General features: G+C 36.1%; 1 protein-coding gene across 1 annotated transcript; it reads right to left on the reverse strand.

Moving 5' to 3' along the window:
- Positions 1–968: 968 nt before the first annotated feature.
- On the reverse strand, positions 969–17,712 carry ANXA1 (annexin A1). The gene is made up of 13 exons (XM_035029045.1): positions 17,531–17,712; positions 10,834–10,913; positions 10,635–10,743; positions 10,017–10,111; positions 8,847–8,960; positions 8,334–8,424; positions 8,016–8,095; positions 7,769–7,825; positions 5,759–5,852; positions 4,795–4,890; positions 3,425–3,483; positions 1,937–2,059; positions 969–1,036 (listed from the first exon to the last, which is right to left on the reverse strand). Exons 2-13 carry the CDS (start codon positions 10,897–10,899, stop codon positions 983–985), a joined length of 1,038 nt encoding a protein of 345 aa, XP_034884936.1. The 5' UTR covers positions 10,900–10,913; positions 17,531–17,712; the 3' UTR covers positions 969–982.
- Positions 17,713–22,699: the final 4,987 nt, after the last annotated feature.

Below are 22,699 nucleotides of genomic sequence, written 5' to 3' on the forward strand. Positions count from 1 at the left end.
CGTTATTTTATTTTATTTTATTTTATTTTAAGATTTTATTTATTTATTTGAGACAGAGAGAAAGAGAGAGCACATGAGGGGGGGATACCGTTTTTTTAAAAAAAGAGAAATTTTCATTGCTGTTATCATTTCATCTTCACACTGGTTTGTGAAACATAGGAGAATGTTCGATTGTTACAATGCTGATGCAATAAATCCATTATTACTCAGACATGCTTTCAATTATCTGCACCCAGATGATAAAATGTAAGGAGTCCGTTTTCCAACTCTGTGAATATTTTTTTAATTTATTAATAATTTTAATATGCAAAATCTGTTTCATTGAATGACTATAATTTAGGATTCAAGCTCCTTTCCCTTGATACAGTTAAACCACTCCATTGCATACCCACCCACACACACACACACCCACACACACACACAATCAGAGCAGAAGAACCAATGACGCACAATTGTCCTGAAGAATCATTTCATTTTCTCCTGCACAAACATCCTTCTCAGGTAATGTTACTAGAACAGCCTGTTTTTGTTTTTATTTATTTATTTATTTATTTTTATTTTTTTTTAAAGATTTTATTTATTTGCGAGAGAGAGAATGAGAGACAGAGAGCATGAGAGGGAAGAGGGTCAGAGGGAGAAGCAGACTCCCTGCCAAGCAGGGAGCCCGATGTGGGACTCGATCCAGGGACTCTGGGATCATGACCTGAGCCAAAGGCAGACGCTTAACGACTGAGCCACCCAGGCGCCCCGAGAACAGCCTGTTTATGAGGCTTTTATAGTCTGGGATAAATAATAGTTTTAAAAAAACTTCTATTTTATGGAGTTGTGATATAAAAATGATTTATAGGCTATATTTTTCAAAAAGCATTTAGCTAGACTGTAATCCTGCTGAGAAAACTTTCCTGTGTAAGTCTATGATATGGAATGAAAAGATATGATTAAAAGTCTTCTGATCAAGAAACTTGCAATCATCAAAGGAATGTTAGTCTCCACAGAGAGCCACCAGGATTTTTTCATAATCTCCCTTGGTTTCGTCCTGTTGGTTAAGAAATAGAGTATGCTTAATGCTACCTGAAACCATAATCAACATAAGGTATTTTTAATTATAGAAGAATTATGTATTTGTAGATTAACGGGCGTAGAACATATATCACAGTATGTAATATATGTTTTTTATAATAATCTTTTATAATAATATCATTTATTTAAATAATACAATTAATATAGCAGATAACTGATATTTGTTAATCGATTATTATATAAAAAGCAAGAGCTTTCAAGATTCAGATTATATTGATTATGTTATATATTAGAACTATTATTTTCCAAGAACTAAATGTCACACAGAATTGAGTGAACTTAACACAGTATGATTTCATATCATAGTGAGGGCTATCTGACTCACTCACCAGGGAGAAAGTGATAAGCCTGTGATTTTCTCACCTTTTCTTGGTAGATTTAGTTATCCAGTATAAGTGACAACTTAACTTGAATTAGTCATCTATCTTTCAGTCTTTCAATAAGTTTAAAACCCTTGTCTTTTTATTTTTAACATTATAATGAAAATTTAAGCATGCATGTTTTACATTTTACATATAACAAAATTAAGAAAGCTTAGAATAATAAGTTTCTAATCTCTGATCAATATTCATTGCAAAATAAATCACTATATATACTCCCTACTAAAATATTTTGGTTGCTAACTTTATGTATGGGAAACTAAATATTTCCATGGCTACTGAAAAATTTGTGTTGTTTTTCAGTAGAGAACTCACTAGTCCAGTGAAAGTTCAATTTACTTATAAATTACGTGTCCTAATATAACAAATTAATCTTACATCTAAAATCTACAGGTATATAAGTCAGATTTTCTCTTTGGAGAAGTTGCAAAAAGACTGCCATTTGTGGAGGTGGCATTATGAAAATCACAACATACCAGGATGGCTTGGCAGAGAGAGACACCATACAACTTCTGGTAGCATGCTTTGATGTCATTCATGTCAATTTCAGAACGGGAAACCATAATTCTGATCAATGTCTTATGACGAGTTCCAGAACCCTGTTTAAAGCAAATGATGGTAAATGTCATATTCAGAGCATACTCTTAATAAAGCAGGTATAGGTTTGAATGTGAAGCTCTTTTGTTCATTCATTAAAACACACACACATGCACTTGACACATGCACTTGACACAGGTGGAAATAAAATGGCAGGAACCCAACTGCTGCATCAGCTGTATGGAAGAGCTTTTACAAACTCCTCATTGGTCTTCCACCATCCAGTCTTTCCTAGGTCTAAACTATTCAAAAATTACAAAGAACGTGAACCTTCTAAATTGCAAATCTGATCACTGAATCCATCTATTTAAAACCCTCCATGGTCTTTGGTTGCTTTTAGGAAGAAAATGAATCATTTTATCAGGGTTTACAATGTCTGTCTAATTCCACACCCTCTTCTTCCACTCTGCACCATCCCTCTCATGACATTTATTATCTTGAAAGAGTCATGCTAACTCTTTCCCTGGACCAACTTTATCCCTCCAACTCTGCTCTCACCTGGCTAATTCCTCTTCAAATATCTTAGTCTTAGTTTAGCAGACCGCAAGTCTACATTGATTCCTCCTGCTCTTCTACCATACTAGGTATTCATCCTTACCCACCCAGATAATTACCCCCTAGATAGCCCCAAGCATGAAGTCTGGGACTCTACTGCCTACCACATGGTGGTGCAATGCCTATCATTTTATCATTTCAGAAGGACTCTTCCTATTAATTGAAGGGTTAGATCTCTCTCCCTCCCCCACCCTTTTCTCTTGAGACCTCCTTATTTTGGAGTTGCAAAGGAAAGAAAAATACAACCTAATAACTTTTCACAATACCTGTATACAGGCGGCATCCTGATGCATGCTAGAGAATAAAGTTCAAGTGAAGTGGCTAAAGTGGGATTGCAAATCTATCTCCATAACACCTTCCACTTCCGTATTAAAATGACATTTTAAAATCTTAGAATGAAATATGAATCCAGGGCATGGATGACAGAATAATAAAAAAGGCAAGTGAAACTTAGAAAGGAGGAAATTATAAAACCCACAACCTTAGCGGAAGTAGGTTACTAAAATCACGCATTAAAAGAAAAAGTACAGAACCTTTCTCTGCTGACTCAGGTTTTATGCAAACAATGAGTAAACCACAAATTACTGACAAGCTCACCTGACTACCTTACCTGTAAAAAAAACTACAACAAATCCGACAGAATTTTATTCCAATAAGTATGTGTATTGCCTCTTGCATTACATGGAACAGTGGTTCTTTTTAATGGGAAGATATGAAAATGAGTGTGCCTTGCAAACAATACGAAGTTTTCTGTTTTTCTCTCCACAAGCAATAATTTCACCCCTCAGCAAAGCATAAAAATAGAATGTTACCTTCATGGCCTGATGAAGCTTCTCGGCAAAGAACATCGGTTTGCTCGTGGCACACTTCACTGCAAGACAGGCACACGTTAGCGGACATATTTACCATACGAGAAGAAAGACGCATGTGAAAGTTTTACCAGAAAGACTCCTTTCTCCACTGCTGTTCCTCATCCCCCACTTAATAGGGGATATTTGGCCTATAAAAAGCTTTCTGTAGATGGTGGTCTTGAGGAATCTTTTCCCTAACAACATCACTGTCTCCTCTGTCTTAAATCCACTCAACAGCAACTTCAGTTCATGGTATTCTAGAGTCTCCTCTTCTTGGAAATGGGGAAACTGGCAGGTGTTAAAGGTCATGTGGGCATACAGTAAATACTTTTCTTCGTGTCATAATAAGAATTTTTTTTTCAAAGGAAATAGGACTTGCCTTCGATATAAGGCAACTGCCAGATAAAACACTAATAGACGCAGCCGTTAGTAATATTCTCTGCCTTGCTCCTCAAAGTGTGATCGATGGACCAAACGTATTGGCACAAACTTGGAGCTTGTTAGGAATGCAGAATCCAAAGGCCGCACTACAGACCTGCTGAATCAGAATCTGCATTTTCACGAGATTTCCAGGGGCTTTATGAGCACAGTCACTGCTTTAGAACATAGGTTCCCAGGTTCTTGGAATAGCATGGGAGACCTTTAAAGGCTTTTTCTTCTAAAGACCTTTCCAGAAGCCCCTGGAGACCTACTGAGCTAATTCCTCTGGACTTGTCTAAGATGACTCAATCAGCAAGTGACAGACCAGGATCTGACTCTGCATTTATTTATCTCCAAACCCCACGTTCTTAATGATCACTCTGACTTTCCCCCAAGCCATGCCCAGCCTGGTGCATCACTTGGCATAAGTAAATGCTCAGAAAGTATTTCCCATCTGTCCATCTTTTTGAAGAATTGTTATTTTATTATAATATTATAAATATCATACTGCATATTCAACTATGATATTAAACATATTATTTAATATAATATTTTAATGTAATTATTAAGATGGCCATTATATACCTTTAGCTAAATATTTATAGTCATTATCTTCCACGTTGCCTCTGTATAAAACATAAGTTTATTATATCTTAGTTTTTTGGGTCTTTTTCATTTTTATTTTATTTATTTGTTTATTTTTAAGGAGGCTTCACACCCAGCATGGAGCCCAACCCAGGGCTTGAACTCACGACCCTGAGACTAAGACCTGAGGTGAGATCAAGAGTCAGAAGCTTATCCAACTGAGCCACCCAGGTGCCCCTGTTTTTTGTTGTTGCTGTTGTTTTTAACTGTGGGACAGCATCGACCGTTTCAAGTTAGAAAAGCCTTCCCCTTCCATGACTACATACCGATAGCCGTGAGGCACTTCTCAATGTCACCTTTCATCTCCAGGTCCAGAACTTTGTTCATGTCGTGCTTACCGTACTTGCTGTACTTCTGAAACACTGAACATTAAATTTAAACTAAGAGAGGTACAAAGCATCCTATTCTTTAGCAAACTAGCAAAAGCAGGGGAACTGACGCAAAGCATTCTTTTGAATGACTGAATTTCAAAACACACATTTTAAAGCTAATTATTCAACTGGGCATATTTTGGATACTTCATCTTCTCCCAGGAATGTAACTCATGTGGCTATTTCAGTGCCCCTGTGTATTTCGGGGAAGTTTTCACAAGTGTTGACATTTATTAGAACTGGCATGTGATTGACAGCCGTGACACTTACTACATCAGAGCTAAATGCCATACCGAATGGATCTTCCCTTATATAAAGATCTGTGGAGTAGAGGTCTCTTATTTTTATCCTTAAAAATCAGAAGGTGCTATTATAAGATAATGAACTTCAAGTAATCATTAGGACTTCCCCCTTTGCCTTGGCTTCCGAAAGGTTCAGAGCCAAATCTAGGGCTCAAAGGACAGAACTCTTGTTTCTTTTGGTTTGGGAGCATCTCTATGCTTTTTTTTTTTTTTTTTTCCACTTAGTCCTGAGTTTAATGTTTTTCTTCATTGTAATTTCATTCTGTTGTATGTCTATATTTTGTCACACCTATTCCAAATTTCTTGGGGGAGTAGAAATCGTCAAGATAATTAAGTAGTGTTCTGCCTGCCGAAGTCACAAAGGGTATTTCAAATATGATAAAATGGTGGCTGTACAAAGTTGGACAAATGCACAAATAGCAGTAAAGGGTCAGGAGCACTATATTCACTTGGTATGAGAGTGACACTGATTAAGGCTTCTCTCTTTCCTTTCTTTTATTTGTCCTCAAAAAAAGTGCGTCTACTATAAACAGTTTTCAGGAATTTTTTTTTCTTACCTTGGCGAAGATGGGGGTAGGTTCTGGTGGTAAGGATGGTAATGAACACATTCGCATCTGTCCCCTTTCTCCTTTCTCCTGCTTCATATAAAGCCTATCAAGAAACACAAACATAGGGGCGCCTGGGTGGCTGAGTGTCTGCCTTCGGCTCAGGTCATGAATCCAGGGTCCTGGGATGGAGCGCTGCATCAATCCCCGCTGCTCACTGAGCCCCCTGCTTCTCCCTCTCCCTCTGCCAGTCCCCCTGCTTGTGCTATCTTCTCTCTCAAATAAATAGATAAATGAAACCTTTGAAAAAAAGAAACATAAACATTTGACTATCTGCTGACTTGTTACTTGCACAAGAATGTTAGATCTCTTCAAAGATTTTCTAGGCATCTGCTTTGTGTCCAATTCAATCATAGTAGGCAAAGCTAAGAATGCAGGTTCCTTAAAGATAGGGACCTTAGTTTGTCAAGTATCTTCCACAGTATGTCTCAAGGCACCTTGCAAACAGTAAACTGAATATATTTTTGCAGAGTAAATATTTGCTGGATTAAATTGCTTTCAGATTATGCTCTATATCAAGGCAACTTCATGGAACTCTCTAAAAACTTTTTTTTTACTCTTAATTGTTCAAAGTAACTATCAGCAAGTGGTACTAATACATCGATAATACAAACATAAACTAGATCTTGAATTTTGATATTAAAATTTCTGGATTCAGAATTCTGACTCTGCAACTTAGCTGCTCTATACTCTTAGATAAACAATTTAACCTTATGAAACTGCCAACTTTCCTCTTTTGTAACTAGAAAAGGTAATCCTTGCCTTATTATCACAAGCATGCTCTGTTAACTTTGAAATGTTAATTGCCATCATCCTCCTGGGCCACACTAATCCATGTAGCTGCCATAAATATACATCTGACAGCCCTGATAGTCTTAAAATAGAAAGCAAATTCAGAAATGTCACAAGCAAATAAGAATCATTTTTTATTATGGGCAATTAGTCAAATACTAACTTTTTTTTTATATGCTTGCACAATTTCTATTAAAATGGCCAAACTTCTGATGGACATAAGTTATTTTGGACTTTTCAAGCAAACATCTGGTGTATATGCCTTTTTTCAACAAAAAGTTAATGAGTACCTTTTATGTGAAAGATAATGCACTGGTATTATGAAGGGAGTGGGTATGGACACATAAGCTTCTCTCCTATTAACTCACTGTGATGAATTTATAGACGTAATACTATCCTGTGAGGGGAGTGGGTATTGACACATAAGTTTCTCTCCTATTAACTCACTGTGATGAATTTATAGATGTAATACTATCCCGTGAGGAAAGCATATGCAAATAATAGTCAGTTTTTTTTTTTTTTTTTAACAAATTCCAGGCCCTAAAATGGCACAATTTTTCTAATGTTGCCAAGGGACTGGTGTATAAATAACCAACAACCTCACTGAAACTATGTGTGTCAATATACTTGAAAGTATATAAAAACGTTATTATAATTATAAAAATTATAATATAATATTATAAAAATTATAATAACGTTTTTATATACTTTCAAGTATATTGACACACATTACTATAATGTCTTTACAATATAAACTTACAGCTATAAACCATTCCATTGTTCACTGTTAAACGAATGTTTGATGCACTTACTCTTTCCACTTAACTTAAAAAATTATTTTTCCCTTTCTTATACATAATAAGATAAAAATTCAGAGTTTTCTCAACAAAACAATTCTTAAGAATGACAAATCAAATTCTCATTCTTTTCTTTCCATCCTTTCCCACTTTGTAAATAATGAAATCTTTTAAAAACATAAAGACCACGTTTTTCTCTCTTGAGCTATTCAAGTACAGGACGGGTGTGCATCATTCAGGGAATGAACGTTAGGGGCCATTGGTCTCTCAGAGGATCTTAGATTTGCTTTCACATAAAGGCATCAAGTGGTAACCCCACCTAACACAGGACCTATCTCACATAGGAAAGTCAACTCCAGGAGTATTTGCTTACCCTAGCATCTGAATCAGCCAAGTCGTCATTCAAGCCAAAATCCTCAGATCGGTCACCCTGAAAAAAATCCCATTCTGTGGTAAGTTGTTTTCTAGCATGTACTCACATGATTTGCTTAATTCCCTTAAAATCAGATAAATAATACTTTTTTGAGAAAAAGAGAATCAAGTGCTTATTTCAAGAGAGAGGGAATCTCATTTTACTCTTCATAAAGGACGAGGTATGTCCTGAACTAGATGAGGTATACCTTAGCCAGGGAAAGCAGAGCGTTCCGATAATCTCCAGATGTGTCTGAGGTGATATCTTTAGCTAGATCTCTCTTCAGTTCTGAGAAACGAGAAAAGTGTATTTTACAGTAAACTGGTGATAAATGGGCACCCTAGCAACTGGAGTGCTGTCTGGTAATACCATGCATGCACCAGACACGTGCCAAACAATGAAGAAATATTTTACTATGCAGACTTTCCAAAGCCCCGTCATTAACATCAACATTCAGTTTTAAGAAATGCGTATTAGATGTAGTTTCCAACTAAGGTAACTTGGACTGTTGGGTATTAAAACGTACCCTCTCTGTAGACTCTGTTAATTTCTCTGATTTCTTTGTTAGTTCTCGATACCAAAATTTCATCCAGAGTGTCTTCATCAGTTCCAAGGCCCTGAATTAAAAAATAAATATAAGAAGAACTTTGTTCAAGAGCGTCTGCTAGTTTTTGGGTCCCAGAATTCATTTGAATCTAGCATTTAGTAAATTTCCCACAGTATTTAGTAAATATCCACAATATTTAATAATTACAATAAACTCTATTATATTGCTCTAAAAACAAAATGGGTTTAAAGCCATTATTTTGCACAAAGATATAAAAAGTGAGGTATAGGATACATGCAGTGACAGATAATATGAGGAGAATGGAAATAATACAGCTGCTAACATCAACATTTCATTCATTCATTCATTCATTCATTTATTTTATGCCTGCTGATTGGCATACTAGGTGTGAGGATATAACAAGACGCATAAGCAGACTTGACCTATACAGTCTGTGGAGGAAAGGAATTCTGCTTAAATCAGGTTACTTACCTTCATGGCAGCACGAAGTTCATCAGCATCAAACTGGGCTGGAGTTTTTAATAGAGCCAAAACCACCTCCTCGAGGTGACCAGAAAGGGCTTTCTTCAGAGCTTCATCCAGGGGCTATAACGAAGAGATGAGAGTCAGGGCTTCTAGTAAGTAACATGCTGGGCAATATAGCAATGTGGGGTTACCTAACCTTTAGGTAATCTTACTACTGATTTTTAAATCCAGCCATCTTTTAGAGCTCCTTTCATTCAGATACAAAATACGAGATTTAGAATGTTACCTTCATTTTTTAGATACAGAGTGATTACAATGCAATGTACTGCATTCATTGATAACTTCTGAAAGGATTTCTTTAAGGGTTCTCTTGATCTTTTACAGGGGGAGGAAATCACAAAGCTCAAAACATAGGGGTTTGTATATGGATAGAAACAGAAATTAGAATGCTTTAAAAATAATGCATTAATAATTTTTCAGCCTTTGGAGTTTGCAGTGCTCAAATAAGCACCGTAATCAGACATTGGCATTAGATCATTTTCTAACTGCACGCCGTAAGAAAATTACCCATTTTGGGCATAAAAAATACAAAGCTTACTTTTAAAGTTGAATTGTATGTATAAACTTTACATTTAGACATGAAATTGCTGTTTACATTTCAGCAGAAGACACGTGTCCATCAGAACATAGTCCTTATTGCCAACAGTACCCTTGATATTCGTTATATTCAAATTAAAGACTGGTCTCCATTAGAGAAGTCATCTGCAAAGAACCAAGACAGCTAATGTCTGAAACCAGAAATTTGCTAGTATCGATTACAGTGCAACCAAGTGGATGAACACTGTAATCCTAGTCTTAGTTGCAAAGGGAACACAGGGTTAGAGGCTGAAAAAACTAGGTAACTGTGCCTCAAAATCTGTGTTTAGACGTAAGTGTAATTGAAATTGAATATCTAGGGACGCCTGGGTGGCTCAGTCGGTTAGGCGGCTGCCTTCAGCCCAGGTCATGATCCCAGGGTCCTGGGATCGAGTCCCACATCGGGCTCCCTTCTCGGCGGGGAGTCTGCTTCTCCCTCTCTCTCCCTCTGCTTGTGCTCTCTCTGTCAAATAAATAAAATCTTAAAAAAAAAAAAAAAAAGATTGAAATTGAATATCTAAATTTCCCACTCCAACCTACCTTCCCTTTTTCCTGGAGATAGGCCGCTTTGATCTGCTGACGCTGTGCATTGTTCCTCTTAGTTAGAATGTCAATGATGGTTGCTTCATCCACACCTGGAAATAAAAGGCCACGAGGCTTTAAAATCAATTTTCTTCATCATCAGTAATGGACATAAAATAATTAATTACCAAGATGTCCCAAATGAAGTTCTAGGGAACTAAGAAATATAAAATGACAGGAGCCTAGGACATGGAGGCGACATTAAAGGGAAGCACTTCAGATGGCACTCTGTCCATTTGAAGGAGAAAGAAAGGGGAAATTGTTCCCGGCCCTCTCTGCTGCAGTGTTTGATCCTGATTGAAACCCTAAATGTGAGCAGAGGTGTTGATTTCAGCATTGAGTTTCTGCTAGAAATGAGCCGGTAAAAATATCAGTCGTCTCAACAAAGATTCTGCTGGTTTGCCCAAAATTTCCTAAGTGTTGAGAAAGGAAATATATCTTTGTTTGATAAAGAAATCTTTTTTGTCTTCAAAAGGAAACAGACTTTTTCCACCGCATATGTCCCTTTTTTGACAGCCATTCAAATGGCCATTGTGAAATGTCCCGGAGGGTTCTGTTTTGGGAAGACGTAATTACCTTTAACTGTTATAGCGTTATGCAAGGCAGCAACATCCGAGGATGGATTGAAGCTAGGATAGGGGCTCACTGCTGACCCAGGACCGCCTTTGGATCCTTTCACAGTTTTCTGTGGATAAGAGAGAAATAGAGTCATGTCCACTCACTCTCATTAGTTTTCCGCTATTTAACTAAGTTATTGTATGGTCACTTGACTTACAATGTATTCCTGCTCTTCATTTTCAATAAACCAGGCCTGTTTGAGGAATTCTGATACCATTGCCATTTTTAAAGAAGTATCTGGAAAGAAAACAGGTAGATGCCATTACAAAACACAAACCTACCACACATTTATATCACTCTACTCTCTCGCATACGCAAGACACAGAGTAGCCTTGACCTTACTTTTGGATTAATTTCAGGAGCATAACAAAATGCTAGATGTAAGCTTTTTACAAGGAGAGTCTTACCCTTGAACAGAAACCCATAGCCTCCACTCAGACACTTGGCTCTTTCTTGGCATATTCAGTCCTAACCTTTAGGGGTCAGATGATTCTACAAGTAAGCATATAGGCTGAAGAGAGGGGTTGGTGATTTATTTTACTGATCTAAATTTATACACCATTCACCATATGCCAGGCAGCGAGGGTTCAGAAAATATTGAAACATCATCCGTGCCTCAGCTAGTGTGTGCTTCCTGTGGGAAAAGACGAAAGCTAAGGGGTCGTGCTGGCTGATCTGAGCCTCTCTTGAAATGAGTCAAGATTAACCTGACAAAAAAGTTAAAGAGAACAAAACAGAGAGAAGGTTGTCATATTTGGGACACGGAAGGAAGTCTACTGAAGCAAAAAATGTTGACAGAAGCCCAATCAAAGAAGTCTAAATGTATCTCCAAAGCTTTAGGAAAACATGAATGGATTTCTAAAAAGAGAGCAGCATGATTCCTTTTATATTTCAGAAAGATCACTCATCCTATATCATAGAGAATGGCTAAGAGATGGGCAAGATGAAAGATTAGAGACTGCTTAGTAGGCCTTTAGAGAATCTGCGTAGGATTGGTGAGGGCTTAGAGAAAAGTAATGGCTAGAGAAACAGCATAAAGTTTTACATTTATAAGGTAAAACCATCTGTGGCAGTCTGCTGTCTGTCTCAAAATTCAGATTCAGACTCAAAACGCTAAAGAAGTTTGATAAAGATTCAGAAATACCATCTGAATATGGTATTTCTCCCTCAAATAATTCAGTGTCTTTTTCCATTCCTTAGTATAAAATTATTTCAGCATGTGGAGTAATTGCTATACTCACATTTCTTCCTAGTTGAGCCATCCTAAATACTAGTCCTGCGTGTTCTTCCACCCAACACAAAAAACCCAGATTTTCTAAAGGGTTCTTTGTTCTGACAGGAAGCATCAGGGTGAAATTGCAACATAAGTGCCCCTTTTGGCAAATCCTATCTTGAAATTTTTTGAATTGCTATCATGGTTCAGCAGTATTTTTATTTGATCAACCATGTATATTTTTAAAACCTGAAGCACGTTTAAAACCTCATGCGTTCCCTGTTTTGTCCACAAAAGAAGCTATCAGCGATCCTTTTTGTCTGGGGATTTGTTTTTAGGAGTCCATACTCAAGGTCAATGTAGCTCTCCATACCCTTCGTTTATCCCTCTGGAGACTATGACCGTGAATACATCTGAAAGAGTTTGGAAGGGTAATCTCAGTAGTTTTAAATTCTTGATACGAAGCTAAATGAATCATGAGGAGTAAAACCCATAACCTGATTCTTCAACAGCATGTTCAGACAAAGTATTTCAGCCACACCTGCTGAAAAATAACCTCAGTCTCGAGTAATGAGATTAAATACGTGAGGGAAATCATATCTAGAGCAGAAACTATCTCCACTTAATTATCATGGGGATTGTTCAAATTACTATTCTGTCATCTGTGAGAAGAACCATTATATTGTGCATTCATTTAAAGTAATCTCTTCCCCACCCCCCAGCAACTGATAAATTTGAAGTTATTTCCTGCGGTAAAGTCATGATGTACAATTCTGCACGAGGTTTTAGTTCCCATTACAGTCGTAATCTGGTGCAATTGCTGTTAGCATGGGGAGTTTCATTTTCCAATTATTTAATTGGCGCATCCAGAGCTTCTAGCAATTTCTGGCAAGGTTTCAGGTATTTGAAATTTCCATTTTTATAATCTCATCTATGCCCTTCATAAAGTAGAAGCCTCAAAATGACTGATGTGATTGGTCACTTAGCGAAGTACTTTTCCATCAGTGAAAGAGGCATTCCAGTATTTCCACTCTTTTGAGTTGGAAACAAAACAAAACAAAAAAACTTCAAGAGAGACCAGAGACTAAGGATATTGTCAAACAGTTTTAAAAATGAATCTCACAACTTCAAAATAAATTTTATGAAAACTTTACTGTGCTTCATTTTTTCACTTCTAAAAAATGCTCACATAATGCATCAATTTCTTTACATAACACAAAACAACAAAAATAAGGGGGTTGAATAATTTATGTGACACAACAGAGTCTATAGAGGAGACAGCTTTGGAACATATCTTCTGAGTTTTTAGATCTTATAGTCTGAAATAATTTGGATGTTCTAAAAGCACAGTCTGGAAAAGAAAATTAGTCTGAATAGACTATCTCAGAAAAGCAATGAGAGGAAAATAGAATCTCAGTCCAGCCAAATAATATCTACTAGCTCTTAGCTTCAAGACACAGGGATAGTGGCAGGATATAAGAAATTGCCCTGAAGCAAAGAGATTTTATCAGGTACTAATAGTTAATTGTTTAATGTCAACTGCATATATTAGTAGAAATCTTTAACAGTAGCAACATACCTTACAAATACCACAGCTAAAGTACTTTGGCCAAAACAGAGGGGGGGAGTGGGGCACCTGGGTGGCTTAATCGGTTAAGCCTCCAACTCTTGATTTCTGCTCCTGTGGTGATTTCAGGATCAGATCGAGCCCCCATCAGGCTTCACGCCCAATGTGGATTCTCTCTCTCTCTCTCCCCGCCTCTGTCCCTCCGCCATACACTTCTATCCTTCTGTCCATCCCCCCACACACCCACAGTGCACACACTCTCGCTCTTCTCAAAAAAAAAAAAAAAAAAAAATTTTTTTTTTTCTTTTTTTGGCCAAATTGAATTGCTAAACCATTCTGTCTCTTCAGTAATTACCCTCTGCATGAAAACTAGCATTTTGTACTTGATAAAACCTATTCAATAATTGGAAGGTAACACTTGGCTTAATTATAGATAAATAATGCATATAAAGATATTCTATAGACTGCTACATGTTATACAAATGTCAGATACTATTATTCTTCAGAGAATAATTTGGTCTAGAAAATAGAATTGTACAGTTAAAAAAAAATAAAGTAGGTAACCCTATGAATTTACAAAAGATTTTCTTTTTTCTGGTTTTTTTTTTTTAGTTGCAACATTTATAGTAGGTACTTAAGAGTTTATTTTATTAATATACCTTGGCTCACTATATATCTAATCTGGCTGCTAATGAGCTCTGAAACCAAGTTTATCTCAGTTCGTAACATCATCTAATTTGAAGATGAAATTGGTCATTTATGGGTTGACCTATATGGAAATTAAGAATATTTCAGAGTTTCATCTAATAAATGATCTGTTTGTGAACATGCACTGCCAACCAATCTCATTTATCCGTGCATAAATATGTAACTTTCTAGAGATGGGTATTTTTTTGTATATTGTGTTTCAGAAGAGAGCTTTCTTCATCTCAGTCAGCAAGGAATTAAAGAGGGCAAATACGCATAAAAAGTATGCCCAGGATGTTAAGTACAATGCAGGAGCCATGCTTGCTGAACTATAAGATAAAGGTATTCCAGAAATGGTACATTAGTAATTGCACCAGCTCAAAATTTGAGAAACTAAGGCTTGTATCAAAGTTAGTTTCCTGATTTTTCAAAAACTGCACTATTGTTGTGTCCTTGTTTTTTAATATATACAGACAGAAGTAAGCTAGAGGCATAGGGACATCATATCTGTAGTGTTCCCTCAAATGTTCCAGAAAAAATATAGTGAGAGGGTGGAAGGGGTAAGAGGACAAAACAAATGTGGCATATGAGCAATTGGGGGATCTGGGTATAAAGGATATGGTAATTCTGTGCAATATTCTCGCAACTCTTCTGAAGGATTGAAATTATTACAAAAGTTGGTTGTTGTTTTGTTGTTGTTCATCACAATTTCTATCTCTTGGCCTCATGAAAGACTACTTCTAAGATCTGTGACAGAAGCTGAGTTTTGTGGTGTCTCATGCCTTCCTAGAATGATCTAGAATGATCAATTATACAGTGACACCAGCAGCAGCCAATCCTTGCAAAGGACAACACCCTTATTCCCATTCTCTACCTGGGAAGAACAGTGTGACTTCCTGGCCGTGTTGTAGACAGAAGTGGCAAGCATCAAGTCATACATAAATCCATGCCTTCCGATTGCATATTCTTTTAAACTAATGACCAAAAGACAGTGAGTGGCAGGGGTGTTATTTTTAATAGCTCACACTTGAGAATCAAATTCATTAACAGTGAACCCATGGAGACTGGGGCAAGGTTTGCCCAAGTCCTCGGGTGTTTCTTTTTCAGTGATTTAGCTTGTGCTCTCTTTTCCCTTGGATATCTATTTCACAAGTCCTTCCCACACCTACCCGTGTGAGAGAAGGCAATTAGACTATACAATGGCATGACTTACGAAGAACCACCTTATGAAAGGTAGTCTCATGAATGTTTTGCTTCTGGGTTTTTGGACAGGGTGTTTCCTTTGCCTGGAATGCTGTTTCTTCCTCCATATTCACTCTCCTATGCCAAACTGTTGCTTCTAAAAGGACTCAGCATAGACCTCTTCATATCCTCTAGAAAACTTTCATTATTGGTTCAACACTCGGCTGGGTGCTCTCCCAAGGCATCCTCCTTTTCCCCTACGCTAGGCCCTACCATTCTGGATCATCACTTTCTGTTGACCTGTCTATATTCCCTGGCAGCATTACCCGGAGAACAGTGCTAGTCCCCGTTCCTTACGTACCTCCAGTCCCTAGTATTTGCTATGGTAATAAGTGTTATTGAATGGCTAAACAGTGTATGAGTGCTAATTACTTGGGAAACATATCTATACACTTAACGAATATTTCCCCCTAACTATAAGATGTAAAAATAAGAATTGAGGAGTGCTGAGGCCTATTTTGATTCTCTTTAACTGACTGTATGGCCTCCAGAAAACATTTAACTTCTCCAGGGGTCTTCGTTTGTAAAAACAAGCATGTTGGAATAAACAGTATCTAAAATGCATGAGAGTTCTGAAATGCCTGTCTCAAACTTCACCTCACGTGGATGGAGGTGGAGAAAATTAGCATAATTAAGGAAGATATTATATATATTTTATCTGTTCTGATCTTCCTGATAAAATTTTATCCTGTGTTAAGGAAAAATGAACTCATTTACTCCAGAAACCACTTTGTGTTTATCACTGAAAAATAATAGATCCATTGGTTTAGCTATTTAGCTCTGATTTTAAATACCACTCTAGGGTATTTAAATACCACTCTAGGGAAGATGAAGAACAACCAACTCAGCAAACTAACATCATACACAGAAATGAACCTTTGCAGATCTTTTGATCGAGAAAGCACTTAATAAGCATGAAACTCTTGAATAATGTTATTATGAACTGTTTTGTCCACACCAATCTGATGTTGGCTAGCTGCCTCATGTGGTTGTGGTAACACAACTTCTGGAGAGGAGACCATTTCAGCATTATGAAACCAGCCCTTTACCACATTTGCATCATTTTACGATGTGCCTTCTCTTCCAGCTACCAAAATACATTCCCGGGTGCAGAGGGCAATGTTACTTTTTCAAAGTCCACGTGTAATTTTAGACACAAACAGAGCAAGAAAAAGTACACCTTTCTTCATCAAGCTAGCATTAAAAGTGAGACATCAGGACATTTAATTTAACATTCAAAATGGGCTAAGAGAAAAATTCTTGCTATGAACAATAGCCGGATATATTATGATTCACATTCTCTCACTTTTGCAAATATATCCAACACCAGTAAAAACTCTGCTTTAGATTTGCTTTGTGCTTTTCTAAGGAATTTTATGGCCATTAGTTCTCATTCACAATCTAGATGCTACTAAGTAGAATAATTTTTGGAGGACCCAACTGGCATCCACAAGAACTCATCGGGCACCACCCAGAAAATATTTCCCTTCCCCTTAAGTTTTCAAAGCAGCACTGGAAAAGCCTGCCTATGACACAGACCACAGGAATAAGAATGTGGCCACACCCTCTTTAAATGAAATGATTAATAAGCGGATCCTCTTATTTATTTATGCTTCATGAATAAACATAACGTAATTTCAGTTGTTAATTACAAAGGGCATGATTATCACTATGATGTCTGAATCTATTTGATTTTTACCAAAAAAGAAAATAAAATAGTCCTATTTTGAAACAGTTTCCTGAAACCCACCTCTGGCACCTCTGTTCTTCTGTGCTAGCTGGCCACAAGTATCCACCCTCCATCATGATTTCCATGTAAGACACACAGAGCTCTTGGAAATGTCTGACTCGGTAGGAGGAAAGCACATTCTTTCCTTTTTTTTTCCATGGTAACTCACCAACAGTACAATAAGCCAGTATTAAGCAAACGGTCCATATGTGTAAAACTCTATTTCTTAAGTAAAATAAAACATTACGATTTTGTGGTTTCCAAACTATAAATACCCAGTGTGATTTTACAGAAAGATTTATCAAAACATGAAATGCAGCCCCCCATAAACCCTGGAGAAGCAGTAACATGTAACATCAGGATGGGAAAAGTTTTGCAAACAATCAAAACTAACTAAAAAGAAAACTAAGACTTACCCTTTTTCCCCCTTCCAAGCACTCAAGAGAGGTTCTCTTCTGAACGTTTCCCACTAGAAGTGAAGCATTGTGCTTCTGATTTTATAGTTTGAAAGGGGGCCACACCTAGCAACCAGAAGTTAGTAATTGGCTGCCCTTTGTTTGAAATACGTGGCTCAGCCTTGTCCGAAACAAAGTGAAACAAGTCTTGCAAAACTACTCACTAAATCAAGTCCTAGCTGACAGCACAAAGGGGGAAAAAAAAACCCGGAAGGACAGACTTTTTTTTTTCTTTTTTCTCTTTAGTTTGCATTGCTTTTTCCAGAAAAAGTAAAATGCAAAAGATTTTCAAGTATGCAGTACTGTTTACCCCATTGCTGCTACAATGATTAACACCCTTCTTTAAACAGATTGTAAAATGAAAAATGTATAAACTTCAAAATAAACCCAAGAAAACCCTTTCAGTTTGAATCCAAGCTCCGTCACCTATTACTGTGTGACTTTGGGGACATATTTAATTTCCCTGAACCTGTTTCTACTTTTGTAAAATAGGATAATAAAATCCAAGCTGTCTATAAACACTAGAATTCTTGTGACAATTGAGAAATAGTGTATTTTTGTAAATTTTAACATCATGCAGTTCTGATTAAGTTTTATTTATATTTTACCAGCATTTCTCCTGCCTTAAAATAAAAGACTTCTTGGGGCACCCGGGTGGCTCAGTTGGTTGAGCCTCCGACTCTTGATCTCAGCTCAGGTCCTTGATCTCAGGATTGTGAGTTCAAGCTCTGCATTGGGCTCCTCAATGGGCATGGAGCCTACTTAAAAAAATAAAATAAATAAAATAATAAAATAAGATAAAATAAAAAATAAAAAAATAAAATAAAATATAAAATAATAAAATAAAAAATACTTCTTGTGCCTGCATATAGCTTGTGGATATAAATAAGAAATGTAAAAGAAATAAAGCTCCAGATCGTCCCCAAATTGTAAACGAAGTCAATGCTAGAAATATGATTATTATGACGTTCAAAAAAGGCATTGGCATTCGAAGAAAGCCTATTTACAGTAATTCCTTTATATAGAATCAGTTTTACAGATAGAGATGGATAAATCCTTGACATTCTAGAGTAGTTGAACAATAAACCAAACCAATAGAACTGTAACGTGAAAGGATGAGTGAAGCTATTAAAAAACAGGTACCTTAAGGAATTTCCTACTTAACATGAGGAACGGAAATTTGTTTTGGTAGCCTCGATGGTAATTAAATTTTGTTCTTCACAAAATTTTACAAAAATTTATATGATATTTCAATTAAACTATGCAGAGGTATAAACTCTTTCATAGTGTGTGTGTCAATTTACGGGACATTTTAGTGCTTTGTTCTTTTGCTTCTTTTCCTTGTAGATATTTCAGGTAATTATATATATATTATTATATATATGTATGTCAGCTTTACAAAAATCAATGAAAATGCTTTCTTAAGATTGTCAGTTTTTATAACACATTCTATAAATTCTCAGTGCTAATTTCAATGAAGTCAACATATCCCCTGACGTAGGATGATCAGCTAATCTAAATATTTGAGAAAATGCCAATCTATACATTTGGCACTCACCATTAAGTATGTGTTGAACGAATTAATTAGCTACTAACTAATTAATTGTTTCATATTATTGTATTACATTTTGACAGATATAGATGAGCTTTCTAATACTGCATTTATTTTGTCAGGTGCAAAGGGAAAAGATAATGAACAAAATTTGTTTCTCTGTGTATATTTGTAGTCCTAACTCTGGTAATGGAAAAGTTGGAATCTTTCTGCACAGAGACACTCTTGTGAAATGAAGAAGAAAGTCCATGTACCTTTTATAAAATATAACAATGTAAAAGGAACGTATAGGTTCATTTTATTTTGGTTTTGTGGTTACCAGTAGCATAAGTCCAGAGGAATTGCTGTATCTACTCGGATTTGTAAGGCGCTGGCTAACCTTTATAGCAACAATAAATGTGGTCCTTGTGGAAGAACTGAGGAAAAAAGTTAGCAGAAAATTTTTTTTTCAGAATTAACTTTCAGCTATAACTCTCAAAGCAAATGAAACCCCCAAATATAAAAAGTAAAGAAACTCACTAATCATATAGGAATATTGATGTGAATAATCTGTTGGAAACTTTCTGCACCCCCCCCAACCAAGTGGATTTGTGGAAATAAAAGAAAGCATAGCATATGTTATCATTAACAGCTGAGGGATAATCAAGAGTTAAATGTTTTATGTATTTGAAATGCCACATACTGCAGCCTTGGAGACATGACTCACTACTCTTGCGGCTTCTAGAAGATAATGAGTCATCAGCTCCAGTTACTTTACGGAGAGAGAGAACAAAAAGTAAAGGAAGAGAAGAAAAGAGAAAAAAGATCGTTAAAAGCAACCACTATGTGTTATATTTTTGACAGCATATTTATTTCTACTCCTTTAGTGTAGGCCTGATAGTGAAGAGGAAGCAAAGCAATGAGACAACATACAGTGTCTCTCACACACATTATGTGTTCACAGAGCAAAAGTACGTGCCTAAGACTCCAGCAAAAGATCTGATTTACTAAGGGATTTCCCCACACCCCTTTAAAAAATCAATGAAAAGACTTTCTTAAGATTGTCAGTTTTTATAACACATTCTATAAATTCTCAATGCTAATTTCAATGAAGTCAGCATATCCTGACGTAGGATGATCAGCTAATCTAAATATTAGATTATGCTGATCTGTCTTAAGCATTACTCTTCATATGGAGAAAGAGGGATATTCAGAATCACCAAGAACAGCATTTCACTGAAATCCCAAACTTTCTCCACACCCAAACTTCCTCACATGCGCTATCCACAGGCCATGGAAACATTGCCTTAGTTGGCATTTAAAATGTGTTCACAGGTTAAAACACTTTGAGAAATAGTGTTCTAAATGGTTTTCCCTTTACCTCTAGATATGTCAGTAGTCAAATAATTATCACACGTGCGTGCGTGCGCATGCACACACACACACTGAGTTACTGAGATGATGATGATGATTAATACTCAGTTATTCCCAACATCACATGCAATAGAAAAAAACTATATATATATATATATATTTTTTTTTTAATTTTACCTGCTCAAGTTAATGAGGTAGTCAAATGGATAGTTGAAGTTCAAATAAGTGCATCTTCATTGGACCTCACTTGAGGAAAAATAGACAAAACTATCTGTATAGAACAAGTGGAGGGAACTTTGTTTCCTTAACACATCACTGTAGGGAGGTGATTGACTGAGAATGTGATGGATTAATATTTGATAAGTTATCTTGCTCCCTTGCTATGGATTCAACAAGAAAAAATGAAAAGAATCACCCTGCCCTCCCCCTGCAAAGTAAACCATGATTGGAATTCCTGAGATTGGAATTTCCTCGTCCCCGTGGACTTTGGAAAGAAAAAAGAAGTTTCTCATTAGGTCAGGTCCCAGCAAGACAACTTTTTGGAGTTTTGAATATCCAGACCCATCTGTAGCAGTGTGTTTCAGTGTTTAGGTCAAAATCATTAGTAGAGTATGAATTCAATTTACTATGTACTGACCAACATTTAAAAAAAAAAAGAGAGAATAAAATAAAAAGGAAAATCATGGAAACTACCAGAGTGTTTCACATATTATAAAGTAAATATTATTTTATGAAATCTTGGCTTATAGTGATATGTGTATATACTTATGAGCGCCTGGTATAAAGATACGAACGTATTCCAACTGAATGTTGTGTTTAAAAAAGCTTGAAAAAGATTGAAGATGAGGAGTAAAGTACATGTACCCAAGAAAAGTAGAAAATGTTGTGTCTTCCTAGTTGTATAATCCAGAGAATACAATTATATCATAAGGAGTCATATATACATATGAAGATTGAAATATTGTTTGTATTATCCCCAAAAATGAAAACAACCCAGTTATCTATCAGTAGAGGAATGGATTAAAAAAATGACATAATATGAACAAACTAGATTCATAAACTTGAATCTATGCTGAAAATGTAATGGTAATCAAAAAGAGCAGTATCAAAGGATGATACCTCTGAAGAAAAACATTTAAACATCAAAACAATAGTATATATTTTAGAAATGTTCACATATGAAATATTACACAGTATGATTGAGAAGGATGATTACAGACTCTGGGTAAAGGTTAACCCTGAGGAGAAAGGGTTTTGCACCATACCTAAAGCTCTCTTTTTTTTTTTTTTTGTAAAACATTCTAAAATAAGTAGCATTTGTTAAACTTAAATGTTGGATACAAAGGTGGTTATTAGGGCCTTCTTTGTTACTTTCTATATGTTTAAAAATTTTTAAATTGTATGTTTAAAGGAATCAGACGTTGTGTCTTGAGTTTTTCATCCAATATCATATTTATGAGATTCATCCATATTATCACATATATTGTTATTGTATATATAAATTCTTTTCATTATTCTCATTGTCCTATGGTATTCCATTGTATAAATATATCACAATTTTTTATGCATTTTTTTTTCTACTCAAATATTGGATGTTTCTAATTTCTGGCTCCTACAAACTATGAGGCTGTGAAAATTTTATATGCATCTTCCGATACTTTTGCTAGTTTCATGGGGTATGCATACATTCAACTTTAGTCAGTACTGCCACATAGTTTCCCAGAGTTGTGCCAAGGTACACTCCAAAAGAGCAGTCAAGGAGAAATCCAGTCATTCTTTAGCCTTCTCAATATTTGGTACTGTCTTTTTTCATTTTAGCAGTTCTGGTGTTGTGAAGTAGTATTACCTTAGAATTTTAATTTACCTTTCTCCAGTGACTTAATGAAATTGAGCATTTTTTTTTTTTTTTACATATATGTTGGTTATTAGATACTCTCTTTTTTGGACTGCCCGTGCAAGTTTTTGGTCCATTTTTCTAATGGACCATCTGCCTATTCCTTATTGATTTGTAGAAGTTATTTATATTTTCTTCATTCTTTGTACAATGTTCAAAAACAGGCAAAACTCATCTACTTCAGTTTTTTAATACTTTAAATAAATTTACTTACACACACTCCCCATATGCACAATGTAATTGGTCTAATCTAAAGGAGTAATTGCAGAATTCTTGATCATGAGAGAAACAAGGGCTTCGACTTCTCTAGAGCAGATAGTCTACTTGAATC

Source organism: Mirounga leonina, unplaced genomic scaffold (assembly GCF_011800145.1).
Source record: "Mirounga leonina isolate KUSES-001 unplaced genomic scaffold, KU_Mleo_1.0 Mir_224, whole genome shotgun sequence".
NCBI lineage: Eukaryota > Metazoa > Chordata > Mammalia > Carnivora > Phocidae > Mirounga > Mirounga leonina.

Coding starts and splice junctions, on each gene's coding strand:
- ANXA1 (XM_035029045.1), bottom strand. CDS start 10,899: ATGGCAATGGTATCAGAATTCCTCAAACAGGCCTGGTTTATTGAAAAT. Junction 10,744..10,833: donor ATGAAGAGCAGGAATACATT/GTAAGTCAAGTG, acceptor TCTTATCCACAG/AAAACTGTGAAAGGATCCAA. Junction 4,891..5,758: donor CTACCCCCATCTTCGCCAAG/GTAAGAAAAAAA, acceptor TTTAATGTTCAG/TGTTTCAGAAGTACAGCAAG.